Genomic DNA, 13,818 nt, shown 5'->3' with positions numbered 1-13,818 from the left:
CAAAACAGTCACTTTTACATTTAGGGGGAAGAAAACAAACCAAGAAGTCGTATTGCCTGGTCCCTCGCTCAGTTTGTCTCAGGAAATCAGATCTATTTAACGTTGTATTTGAGATGAACTGAAGAACTTTATTTTGACCTACAGATCAATGCAGCAGCCAATCAGTGAACAGCTTTATGTGAAACATGACAAATACAGAGAAACAGCCTCAGGAGGAACTTTAACACTTTCAGATGGCTGCTAGTAACAATTTTACTCAAAAGCTGCTTCCCATGGAAAACCTCCATCCTAACAAGACACATCTCTTACTAGGGAATAACCAAAACTGTAAAGCAGCAGCTGTTAGCTTAAAGAAGGAAAGGAGGTGGTCTATAAAGTGAATGCAGCACTTCAGGTACGGAGTTTATTAAATATCAGTGTGTAAGCAGGGGTTCCTGGCCTGCTGCTCTGGCGCGGCTACGTCCTGCGGCTGGTGGTGGTGGTGGTTGTTGTTATGCTCCTTCAGGAGCTCTCCGCTGTTGCAGTCCAGTTCGCCGGCACACGTGATGTTGATGTTCTCGTCCGTGACGAAGCAGAGCACCGACAGGTCCGTGCCATTTCCCAGGGAGGAGGTGGTGGAGGTGGAGGTGGGGGACTGAGGAGAGCAGTGGGAAGGACACGTCTCCAACCGGTCGTTCTCCACCTCGGGGAGGGGGCTGACGGTGGCCAAGCGCAGGTGGTAGTCGCCGCCGCCGGAGCCGTGGCTGCACGACGTCTTCATGCTCTCCAGGTCGGAGCAGCTGAACTCGGACATGTGGCTGCAGTGGGAGTCGGCCACCGAGGGCAGGCTGCCGCTCAGCGACGGCGAGTCGAACTCTGAGGAGTTGGTGCTGCGCTGCTCCAGCAGCTGAGCGTCCATGTCCTCCCGTGTTTCGTTGATCTTGGTGCCACCGCCTCCCTTCTTGCGCAGCTTGCCTTTGCTCTTTTTGCTGCCGGCGCTGAAGGACGAGCCCGACGCCTCTTTGGCCCACTTGGCGGCCGTCCCTCTGCCTTCCGTGGGGTTGCTCCAGCCACAGCGGCCGACGGCGTTGCTGCAGCCGCTGCCGCCGTCGTCGGCGCTGCTGCCGCCGCTGTGGTGCCGTCGCTTGATGGGTTTTGACTCGATGTCCACTTGGACCTCCATACTGTTTCCCTCTCTGGAGGGACGAGGGGAAGAACATGAATCAGGGTTCAAAGCTTTTTCCACAGCAAAATTCAAGCTCTTTCAGTGTAAGCTTACCAACCTTTACAGCACCACACTTAGGAGATAAAGTCAATATAAATGAATTTAAAAAATACAGTTTCAAATCTCTATTATAAAATATCATTTATTAATGTCTCATGATACATTTTAAACTAAAGTATTACAAAATGTTGTCCTCCTTCAAATTAATCAAAAGGTGTGTCAAACATGCGTTTGTGCTGCTATCATTTTAAAGATATTAATAAAAACATTCAGAAATGAAAAAATTATATATATTATATCTGCACAAACCAGCACAAATATAGCACAAAAAATTTAGATCAATTTCTTTTGATTTAAAAGAGGTGGGGAGGGCAACTTCACAAAGGTTGAAATTTTATGTTTGAAAAGTCACTCACACTCACACACACACACACACACACACACACACACACACACACACACACACACACACCTGACTGGTCTGAGAAAATAAACACTAATTTAACAAAGAAATCTCACAATTTCAATAACGTTGTTTAACGTATAAAAAAAATTATCTTTATTTCAGTTACAAAGATCAATAAATAATTAAGCCATTAGGTGTGAAAAATATTTTTAAAAATAAATTTAAAAAGTTCTCGCCACATTTTGTATTTATCGAATAGAAATCAGTTAGAAAAGTTTTATCTGAGTTAACTTCAGACAGTGAGAAAAAATGTCTTATTATTAGGTATATGAAAATATCTACTTTCAACTGTAAAATTAATGTTTTCCAAATTTAGGCTTTAATCAGGCATTAGACTGAACTTTACTACCAAACTCATCAGTTTGAACATCAGTCACTTTATTCAGAATTCAAGCACTTTCCAAACCTTAAACACCTCATTGGAATTGAAGCATTTTCAAGAATCTTAAACACCAGTAGGAACCCTGATGAAGAGGATAACAGCACAGTCGGTGTGTGTTCAACTACGATTCTATGGTGTTTTCATCCTTAAAGAAAACACATTCACTGATTAGATTGTAGTATTTTGAACAGAAAACCAGCAGCATGTAAAGCAGCCCAGCAAATGTGCTTCAGAGACTTCAGTAGAGACATGAGGTAAAACCTCGCTCACCTGTCCAGAGGCATGTATGCGTTGAGAATGGAGCCGGCCATTGCTTTGGTGCTGGCGTTGTCGCTGATGGTGCCCAGGCTGACAGTGGCCGACTCCCCGCTCAGGCTGCAGCGCTCCTTCTGCACGTCGGCCTGGACCTCCATCCTGAGATGGCGACACATTTTAGGTGAAGCGGAAACAGAACAGCGAGACGGCGCGCTGGCTGAAGCGCTTTCGGCGGACAGCACCTGTGCAGGTAGTTGACCATGGCGCTGCCGGACAGGCTGCTGGTGATGCTGGCTCCGGCCAGAGCCATGGTGGAGGCCGTCTCGCTCAGGTTGTCCCTGGCGGCGCCGAGGCGGTCCATGTGGCTGCCGCTGGCGCTCAGGCTGCCCGTCATACCCCCGACGCTGCCTTCGCCGATACTGGGGTTGTTCCTGGTGTCAGCTACCGATGTCGTATCTATGGAGGAGATGACACAGGAATAATTCAATGTATTAGCAATAATTTGTACTTTTGATTTTGATTCATTGCAAATGGTAATAAAATTATGTTTTCTATGAAAGAACAAATGCAGTATATGTTTATTGACATGTCTATAGTACCCATCTATACATCCATCCATCCATCCATTTTCTGTACACCCTTGTCCCTAGTGGGGTCAGGAGACATGTCTATAGCACGTATGTATTATTTAAACTATTGATGTTCTATATACTCATGTATTTTGATAAAAGTGTTTCATTGTCATTGAAGGATAGTATAAAGGGCTGAGAATTAAATTGTGTAAACGTGTAATTAAAACAACTAACCTTTATGTTCCAAAACAGCTTTTTGTGTAAGTGTGTAGATTCACTTATTGTTTTATTTTTTTTATTAATTTATTCAAAATAAATATCAAAATAAGTTTTTAAGGTTCAATTAATCAAATGTTTTTTGTTTTGTTTGTTTGTTTTTTTACACGTGATAAATTGCGGCTGGAACTTTTGTATTTGCGCGTTTCTGGTAAGCCCATAAAACCTGACGCACAAGTGACATCCGCAGCAATGGGCAACGAATATGCTCATATGCTTATTTATTCAATAACTAGCAGCAAAAACAGATGTTGAAATGAAATTGTTGCTTATTTTATAAAACATAGTTTTGATTGACCCTACAGTTAACCCAATCGAACATTTCAGTCCCATCAGGAAAGCACATGGTTCAGCCTGAGAAGCAACAGTAAAAGTTACCGGTAGCAGCCGTTCCGTTGCCAGCATTCATGTCGTTCTCGTCATCGAACTCGATCCGAACTCCCTTTCCGTTCCCGGCTGACACGCCGCAGCCTCCACTGCGGCACAGAGAGATGGGCACCACGCCGTAGACGTAGGCAAGCATGATGGGGACCCCGATGCCTGACGGAGGGGCCAGAGAGAGACCAGCATGTGAGAAACCAGCTGTCTTCATAATAAAAACAATACGGCAGCAGCAGAGAGACTGAATCTTTCTCAGAAAATGGAATTTTCATGAGATTCTGGCTCAAAACAACAAACTTTAGCTGAGGACGATATTTAGCCACAAGCCAAAAAGTCAATAAAGATGTGAAGATACAGATGAGGAAGAAAGAGAGAGAGGAAGAGGAAGAGACTGACCGACGGTGACTGCAGCCACCACAGGAGACACGATGGCAGACAGCGTCACGCCACCAGCGATCACCAGGTTCCGCTCATGGTTGGAAATATCCTTGCCTTCATAGCGGTTATGGATCTGACAGGAACAGTCCAGACATGAGGGAGAGTTAACCCTGTAACTGCCAGGCTGTTTCCATTCTGACTGGATGCCAGTTAAACTGCAGGACATGACTTAAGAGCGACTTTCTTAAAGGTTGGTCAGAGCTGTGTAGAGAAACCCCGACAGTCTTCATCAAATCTAGTAGAGCTGAAACAATTAATCGTGATGAATCCATTTATTGAAATGATCAACTAATTCAGTATCGATTAATCACTAACTGAAGTATGCAGAGTAAAAAAAAAAAAAGAGGACATTTACTCTCAAAATATCGAGTCAATATGAAGCCAAAAACTGTACAAAAAATATAAACATTTCGCATCGAAGACAAAAAAAACTTCTGTCTGTAAATGTGTTCAACTCAAAACTCAAGGGCTGAGCTTTTCACACGCTGATGTTAGGATTTTTATTTTTTTTGTAAAAAAAAAAAAAAAAAAGTTTTCACTATAAAATGCTGTTATTGCATTTTAGGCAATACTATGGTTTTATGGAGCTGAATTTGTCTATTTTCATATTTTAATGCATTTCTACTATTGAACAGAAGAGGTTTGAGAGGCTAAAAAACTTCAGAATTAATTGTTAGAATAATCGATAACTAAAATAATGCCTGGTTGCAGCCATAGAGTCTAGACATTGTTTTATTTACTTTAGAGAAGGAAAGAAATGTCTCTTGGCTCTGGTTTCTTTTTTTGGCAGGCTTCACCGGGGGATTCTGGAGAGTCTTAGTAACGCCACATTATTGGAAAGAGAAACTATAACTCCTCACGCAAGAATGTCCTTAGACTAAATTATCAGTTTGCAACAGAAATAAAAATTCACTATACTCAGACCAGTTAAGTGGAAAATATCTGGATATAACCAAGCACACAGATTCATCTGCAAATTATCCATGAGTAAAGCAGGAAAAAAGGAAAGATTTCCCCTCGGTGTTGTTCTGTCTCACCTTCCTGCCCACGTATACAGGTATGCCGATGATCATGGCAGGGATGGCTATCCCAGCAATCAGTGCAATTCCAACAGGAGCGCCCACTAGTGTTCCCAGCTGCCAAAGGATCTTCTTCTTCCTGCTCCAAGGCTTCTTCCCCCAGAACGTACAGCCTGACGGACTGAAACCAGCAGCACAACGGTCAACTTTCACCAAACTGATGAAAATATTATATTACCCATCAATACAGAGGCAAAAAATAAAGACACACAAGATGTGAAACAACACAACAGAAGATGAATTTCAATAGTAATTAGGAGCGTGTCGGTTGCAGTTTTCTGGCTACTGTTTGTTTGAAAAGTTGTTAAATATAGCAAGAAAAGTTGTCAAGTTGGCCACAGTGAGCCGACTGCTGTTAACTGTACACATACATAAAAAGCAAAAAGGGACAGAAGCTGACTTTCAGATGTTTGTGGAGGAAGTTAACATCTGTTTCTTATGTCAGTATCAGGCAATCGCTGATTTCCCAAAATGAAGACAAATCAAGGTTCATTTATTGGTTTCTCCTACTGTGAAACAACATTTTCGTTCAACATTCTCAACCCAAAGTTGATTGCAATTCAACCTGATTAAAAAACACCCTCTCCTTACTGTTTAAACTGACTGTTCTGGACTTGGCGTTCGATTCTTACCTCAAGTAGTGCAAGTCTGAGATCTCCTTCATGCAGAGCCAGCAGAACTCACAGCCACAGACAGCACAGGTCATGTGGTTACAGCTCCCGTCATTCATTTTGACGATGTAAGCGGCGCAGCAAGGACATGGCTTAATGTCGTCGGCTGCAACAAAACAGAACATGATGGACAGGAAAGAAAAAAAAACACACACATCAGAGACGGCGCTCTAAATGGAAATAAATAGACCAGACAAGCATTACACTTTAGCAGCACTGGACAGCTGGTCTCTGCCGAGCTCCAAATTTATACTCAACTGATGAAAAGTCTGATAAATCATGAACTAAAACAGTCCAATAAACAGTAAAAGAAAAAATAGAACATAAAAAAAAACATTCACCTTTTATTTTGATATATAGCTTTGCTTTGATTTTTTCACATTATTCTACTAACTTTCATTGTGGCAGAAAAAATACAAAAATGGCAAAAAAAAAGACACAAAAAGCAGCAGTTGTAATGCTGCTTTTTGTGCAGCATTACAACTGCACAAAAAGCAGTTGTAACTTTTCCTCACTTTGATGAGGAAAAGTCATCAGCTGAAAACAAGCTTTTGAAAATAATACATAAAGTGATTCAATTATAAAAGAAGTATTAGAATACTATTGATGTAAAACTATTTAATTCAAAAAAAATTTTAATCATTAAAATAAAGATTTTAGCTTATTAAAATCAAAGTCAAAAGTTATTTTAATTAGCTTCATGTAACATTCTGATCTTCTATGGTGTTTTTTTCATTACTGTAGGGAGAAAATCCTAATCAAGTTAAGGGCTTAAAAACATTAGCTTATGTGTGTTTAATCCATATAATGTGTTTTGCCAAGTGAAATAAATGAACTTTTTAATAATTCTCTAAGTTACTGGACGTGGTTCTGTGCTTTCTGGAGCAGCCCACCTGCGGCACCGCTCTCCTGACTGTAGCTGAGGGAGGACGAGCGCACGGTTCTCAAGCGGAGACTCTGGGCTCTCTGCTGGCGTGCCGCGTCACACGTTTGGTTGGGGTGCCACCGCTGCTTGCAGTGGTAGCAGAACTCCGTGCCGCAGCCCTCCCTGCCGCATGTGATCTTTGGACAGCTGGCACAGCCAAAGGCTATCACTGCATATCTGGGAAACAGCAACAAAATAAATAAATAAATCGCTTCAATATGTGATGGTCACAACTCTGGGGGGGAAAAAAAAGTATTATGGGACCCTGTTTGCTATACATTAAATATAATTGTTGGCACAAAATAAAAATGCAAAAAGAGTTTATTTTTGTGAACAACTGCAAATAGTGCTGGGTATTTATTGTATCATATCATTTATCACTAATCATGATAAGTTTCTTATAAGGATTTTGATTTATTGTTGCAATAAATTTCAATTAATGTTTAAAATCCATCAAACTTGTCTGTGTTAAGATTGTTAACTTGACTATTTTTCCACCGTTTTTTCATTGGTTGTATCAACAAATATCAATACTTTTTTATATGACTGATGTTTAAAAGAAATGGGTTGCAAGTATTTTCAAGAGTTGTATTTGTATCTGTGGAGCCATGATTGCTATGCCGTTTACCTGAAAAATTAGTAATAAATAGTATTGTCACTTTTATTGTAATCACAATACTACTATAAAATATTGTGATAAATCTTCTGGTCTATATTTTATACTTTGACCTGCAAACTCTACAGCTCAATACGATCGATACAGAAATTTTCTCTAATCCATCAGGACTGTTGAGAAAAAAACAAACATTTTTTGCATCATGGGAAAAAAATAAAGCTAGGTGTAATGAATTTATACTGTTCATGTATGAATGCACACTGAATATTTGAAACTGTTTTTAAAGGTCAGATTTAAAACAGCATGGACTGTGGAGTGATGCTCCATTCAGGGAGGCTGCTAATCATCAACCTCAATCCGATCCCATAAAGTGATGCTAAACACTAGCGAGTCACATTTCAGGGCTTAAATGACGTTCTGGAGGTTTGTGTAGCAGTTGGGCCTGACCTCAGGGCTAATGTTTAATCACAGAGCCACTGAGGGCCTGGGAGACTTCCTCTGCTCTGGATCAATTTACACTGAGATCCCTGTCTAGAGCCCAGACAGAGGGCTTCCATGTGAGCCCAGACAGACACCGGACACCAGTGGGGTCCAAACTGTGGACCCCACTAGTCCACAGGGGACATTTACACCCATCTGAACACTTTCCTGCGGTATAAATTTTGGAGCTGATATAGATTAATGCTGAATAGTTAGATTTTAAATATGACAGACATTTAGTGACAGATTTTTCTTAAATTGGAAATGTTAGTTAACACCTAAAAATCTTCTGTTTTGGAGTAAAACACCTAATAAAAGACAAATACTGACTTGGAAGCACATTCCAATTCACATTCATCAAATTTATACCAGCCAGAAGTTTCTACGTCTGGCTGGTATGTATTTACCCAGAAGTAGAAACTTCTGGCTGAGAATAGACAAAAAAGAAAAGAAACGTATGACTGTTTCATTAAAACCAACCAATTATATCCAACACCCTTTTTAAGAGTTGCAGTGATTTTACACTTTCCAATTTTTTTCAGTAAAAGCAGGAATGCTCCAATATGAAAACTGAATATTAATATTGGTGTTGTGGTCAAAAACTGATCCTGTTTTAGTAATTCCCAATAACAGTTTTTCGTTTTATTTGCAAGAAAATTTGGCCCCCCGGCTAATCTCAACTGGGCCATTTTAGCCCCAGTGCAAAAAAGTTTAGACGCCATAGCAACAGGATTGGCTCAAAGATCACAGTTCAAATAAAAAGCTACACGTCAGTTTACGCACATAACATGAATAAACACTAATGGTTGAGAGTAACTTAAAATTCTTACTTGCTCTAAATGTGGTAGAGGAAGAAGAATGACCTCAAAAACAGTATTCGTCCATTTTACACAATGAAGATGTTTATATTTGCTGCTTGGAGCTAACAACATGTTCAAAATATTTAGTGCTCAGTCAATTATCAGAAATATTAACGTAGTAACATCTTGTTGCTAAGCTCACAGTGTGATGTGGTTTGGTTGTTTACATGTAAAGAACCAACACGGGTTCACTCAGAATGGATTTTAATACAAAGTGTTTTGCATGAAGTGCGTCTGCGCCGGCTGCTTACCCACAGTCTGGTGCGGGACACCAGCGGCAGTCCGGATCTGCGACCAGCCACCTCCTCAGCATGAACTCCTCATATTTCTCCATCAGCACTTGGTCCCCCAGAATCATACGGATGTCGTGTGGGTTGAACCGCTCGGCGCACTCGGGGCAGCTGATGTTGATGCGCGACTCCGAGATCTCGATGCGCAGATACTGGCGCAGGCAGTCGCTGCAGGAGCGGTGGTGGCACGTCATGATGTCGGGGAAGCTCTCCCTGGAGAGGCGTAGAAGGCACAGTGGGCACTCCAGTAGTTCCGCCCCTGCTGCTCCCCCAGCCTTAGCTGAGGAGCTGGTAGCAGCATAAGAAGGCCCTGAGGCGGAGGACAACGAGGCGGCGGCGGCGAAGGCGGCTCCTGTCCCCGCCGCAGAAAAGAAGGCCGAGTTCTTGTCGTTGCACATTTCAGAGTGGATGCTCTCGATGCTGGCGATGCCGTCCACTCCCACAATGCCCCCTGACCCGGGGTGCTGGAGGTCCCTGGACTGCTGGTGGCCTGATTTAGTGTCCCGGCCTCGTCTTCGGAAGAGAGAAGCCAGAGACAGCCGCCTCTTCTTCGGGGCCTTCTTCACTGACGGCAGAGAGATGGAAGAAGTGGCAGACTGCAGGTCGCGGTCAGAATCCATGACCCCGACGTTTCCAGCACCCAGCTGCTGCTGCTGCTGCTTCTGTGAGTTCATCTCCCCGGGAGGAGGAGAGAGGTGCGCCGGTGGGGAGCCAGCACTGGGCAGCCTGTCTCGCAGGTGGGTGGAGAGGTGGGGGAGTGGGAGAGGGCTGGGGGACGGGGTGAGGTGGTGGATGGGAGAGGGGGAGGGGGAGGGAAGGATGGGGTGGGGGGGCAGGGCTCCAGAGGGCCCTTCGGCGTTTAAGACATGGTGACTTCTCCTGATCAACCTCGACGTCACATCTAACAGCCGGATTTTGGCTAAGGGGTGGGGGTCACGAGGGAGAAAAGATGCAACAGGAGCTGTGGACAGAAGAGAGAACGGGTGTGAGACACAACAAGGACAGGAGGAAGTAAAGAGAGGATGAGAACAAATATAATTTATTGAGTATCCTGAGTGCCACAAAAAGTAGCTATGAACTATAGCTTTCTTTCTTTATTGGTGTTCTTGAATGGTGTGTTAAGTCTAAAATACTGAACACTATAACATTTACAGTCTTGCAGTTAGCAGTGCATGTCCCCAAATGCTACGCATATGTGTGCTGCGCTAGAGGGGGCACCAAAAGGAAGGGGAAACTTTACTAATTGGCATTTTCTGTATTGAACAGCCGTTTGTGTATGTGGAAATGTGCAGATTACACAATGTATCTTTTGTTTCTGACTGAGCTGATCACCTACTGGAATATGCAGCATAAAACCTGAATTTTGACATACTGAATATCCAATTATTTTCTCATAGACAAAAACATTATTAAAATAATTCTTAGCTGATCTAACAAGTAAGAAACAGTCTAACAAATTTTCATTGAGTCACAGTAAACACATTCTATCACAGAATTGCCTTTAACTGTCAGTACTGAAACCTTTGTATTCTCCTGGGAACGTTTTAATCTTATTTTTCAGTCAACCTTCGCGCCTCGGTCTAGTGCTTCATGTTGATAAAGTCTGCCATGATGAAGAGCTTTTAAGCGAGGGTTTCATTCAGGGTTTCCTAAGCAGAGTTTTTTTTTTTTGCTAGACCAACACTATAACTTGACAAAGTGCACGTTTGCTCAGTTAATCAGAACATAACTGTAGAAGCAAAAGAAAAAACAAGAGGTAGACAACCTTGGACAGAAGTGACGCAAAGAGATGGCGCTCTGATCTGCCACTAAAATCAACAGTGACGAGGCCTTGGCCGTCAGCCGCTGATAAAGGCAGGCAGGAGGAAGTGAGTTGCACCATACTAGACCACTTTTCAGTTGCAATTTTACTGCGACAAGCCAACTAAACTTAATCTGCGGGAAAAAAAAGTACTTAAACTGAACCCATTATGCCTCCTTTTAAAAAATAGCCAAATAACCTGTTTGTTAAAAAAAAAAGTACAAACATCAAAAACACTCAATAATAGCAACACATCCTGTCCTTCAGTCCATAATGGCAGCTGAATGACTGCAAGGATAAACAGAAGTCCAAAAGCTCACTAAAGCATGGGTAAATGATTCGTTCAACTTCAAATCTAGTTTTGCAACACTGGAAACATTGGGCAACACAAACATCCCACCTCTGATAGAGCTGAAGCTTTTGCTATGAAGCCGCGTTGAGTTTTAGTCAGAACTGTTCAACATGTTATGAGAAACGAGGCTCAGTATCTGGAGGCTCAATCAGGCAATTTCTCAATTTCCTGTGTGACAGCAATTACTTGTGTTATCTTAATGTGTTCAGCATGCATCTCTGTGTCGAGTCGGGCTCCTCCTGAGCTAATCTGATGAGCGCGTCATCTAGCCACTTGAAAATTTGGAACATTGCAACCAACAGTGAACAGCAGCAGAAGGAAAAGAGAGTAGACTTAACTATTTTGAAGATTAGGACTATTATATGGTTTAAAGTACTGTTTAACACGAGGTAACAAACTATACATTCCATAATAAAAGGAAACATGCCATCAAATACATTTTACGTGCAGAAAGTCAATACTACCCCTAAGGTAAGAAATTACTTTTAAAGGTGCAGTTGAGGTGTTGAAGTTTGTATTTTTAACAAACACTGCAGTTAAAATTTGGTCTATATTAACAACTGGTAGTGCATTCAATGTACAGCTCTTAACTGCAAGGAATGTAGTTATTATAATTTAGCCAAGTCTGTCAAACACCTTGCACCCTCTGTAAGATTTTTATTTCCTCTATGCTTATAAAAATTAGTATTCATTTTACCCTGCAGCTGTTGCGCCACTAGCGCTGCCTGTGCTAGTGAGGTGCCAGATGCCCAACCCCAAAAATGGGGAGGGACTTAAGAATCAACCCAGAACTACACGGGAGGACCTGGTTCCTTTCTCTGGACCTCAATGACCAGAAAAGAACTGGCACCACTGTCTTGAATGTTACCATAGTAACACACAACGCCACCATGAATTAAAATCCTACAGCGCTCTAGCCAGTCCATGTCCAAGCCTGAAGTTTGCCAATGACTATCTGGATGGTCCACGGGAAGCATGGGGCAAGGTCAGGAGGTCAGAGGAGACCGAAAATGGAACATTTTGGTTGAAACTCTAGTCATTGTGTTTGGAGGAAGAACAACACACCATTCCAACCCATGCAGGTGGAATCATCATTCTTTGGGAATGCTTTTCTCCCCAGAGGACAGGGCGACTGAATCGTATTGAGAGGTGGATGGATGAGAATATGCATCCATGAGAGATTTTCCCTCTGTAAGAGCATTGAGGACTGGTTGTGACTGGGTCTTCCAGCAGGACAACGGTCCAAAACACACAGCCAGGGTAACTAAGGAGTGGCTCTGAAAGAAGCCTTTCGATGTCATGCACTGACCTAGCCAGTCTCCAGACCTGAACCTTAAACTCTTTGGAGGAAGCTGAAACTGTGTTGCCTCGCGACAGCCCCAAAAGCTGAAAGATCTGGAGAGGTTCTTGTATGGACAAGTGGGCCGTGATTCCAGTTGAAGTGTGTGCAAAGCTGGTCAAGAACTACAAGAAACTTCTGACTTTTGGAATTGGAAATAAAGTCCTGTTTTTATGTGATAAATACTTATTTTGTGCCCACATAAAAAAATCTATTGAAACAAATCCCTTCTTAGAAACTGGTTTATTCATTTGAAAGTATATTGTGATGATTACAAAAAGTGTAAAAAAAAAAAAAAAAGTATTGATATTTTTTGGTCCATTCTGGTCAGATACTCAGATCTACATCCAACATCTTGAGCTCTGCTTTGACAAATCTGGACAATATGTAAGAAATTCTAAATGAAAGGTTCAGACCATATGTAAAAAGCAAAACAGATCTTGAGTAGAACTGACCAACAACTTCTTCAGTCCCCCGTTTTCACATCTGTGTTATGTTTTGTGTTTCTAGGACTGGGAGTGGCAATGAGAGAGGAAGAATGTCCATTATTCTAGAGAAGTATTTCTGCAGAGGTCCAGTTCTTGTTCTGGCCGTCTATCCGGAATGTACGAGTGTGTGAGCTGAAATAGTACTTGAAGACCCTTAAATGGAGGGGTGCAGAACCACAGTCCCAAGCTAGACGCGCACTGAGCATGTTCCCCGTCTTTCTGTGCACAGTTTTGCTGAAAACACAGTAAAGCGAGCCCCCACAAACCTGTCAGTCTGTGTTACGAAAAGATCAAAAGCAGATCTCAGCACAGCAACTCTGCTGCTGCAACCAAACTTCACACACTAGCACCACTACACACTCTCAGAAACAAGTGCTTTTATCCAAAATCTCTCTTCTCCCATCTTCTTTCTTTCAATTACAGCAGTTTCAAACAGGAATCCCACCCCTGGTGAAGGCCTTTTACTTTAATAACAAGTGACGATTACATAGTGGTAAGCAAAAACATTAAAACACAGCACTGACAAAAAGTTATACAGGAGACTGGTATGACAACACCAACTATTCCCCAAAGCATCCCATAACAGCTGTATGGATGATGGGTTTGAGTCAACAAGACTTTGTGCTAATCAGATGTCTCAGTGATGAAAACTGATGATGCAGCAACTGAAAGGTCTGAGAAAAGCGTCAAGTTATGCAATAAAATATACCTGCTTATGACACAACCCCTCCCCCACTGAATGCACACTACTAGTTAGCTAGGCTGGAGTAACGATACAAGACTTTCTGTTGCCAATAAGAAAACACAAAGTTGGCTGTTTGAAAATAATTCTGGCCACAAAAACAGAAGAAAGGTGTCGAAACTAAAGAAGTCCCACACATCACCTCCTATTAGAGCAACACTTGTTTAAAATTATGTTTGCAAAGCACAAGCAGTTGGTCTG

General features: G+C 42.2%; 1 protein-coding gene across 3 annotated transcripts in view; it reads right to left on the bottom strand.

The window, feature by feature from the left end:
• Positions 1-372: 372 nt before the first annotated feature.
• LOC103136983 (E3 ubiquitin-protein ligase RNF19A) overlaps positions 373-13,818 on the bottom strand; it is a 25,009-nt gene continuing 11,563 nt past the window's right edge. For all 3 annotated transcript variants that reach the window (XM_016670676.1, XM_016670677.1, XM_016670675.1), the window contains exons 2-10: positions 8,857-9,856; positions 6,618-6,826; positions 5,686-5,830; positions 5,012-5,174; positions 3,933-4,047; positions 3,534-3,695; positions 2,550-2,763; positions 2,323-2,466; positions 373-1,175 (exon numbers count right to left, since the gene is read on the bottom strand). In XM_016670676.1, coding sequence (XP_016526162.1) covers positions 407-1,175; positions 2,323-2,466; positions 2,550-2,763; positions 3,534-3,695; positions 3,933-4,047; positions 5,012-5,174; positions 5,686-5,830; positions 6,618-6,826; positions 8,857-9,856 — 2,921 coding nt within the window. In that variant the 3' untranslated portion in view covers positions 373-406. The remainder of the gene's footprint in view (positions 1,176-2,322; positions 2,467-2,549; positions 2,764-3,533; positions 3,696-3,932; positions 4,048-5,011; positions 5,175-5,685; positions 5,831-6,617; positions 6,827-8,856; positions 9,857-13,818) is intronic.

Source organism: Poecilia formosa, unplaced genomic scaffold (assembly GCF_000485575.1).
Source record: "Poecilia formosa unplaced genomic scaffold, Poecilia_formosa-5.1.2 Scaffold36, whole genome shotgun sequence".
NCBI classification, from domain to species: Eukaryota; Metazoa; Chordata; class Actinopteri; order Cyprinodontiformes; family Poeciliidae; genus Poecilia; species Poecilia formosa.
The sequence above is the reverse complement of the archived record's forward strand: the minus strand, read 5'-3'. Positions and strand labels throughout refer to the sequence as shown.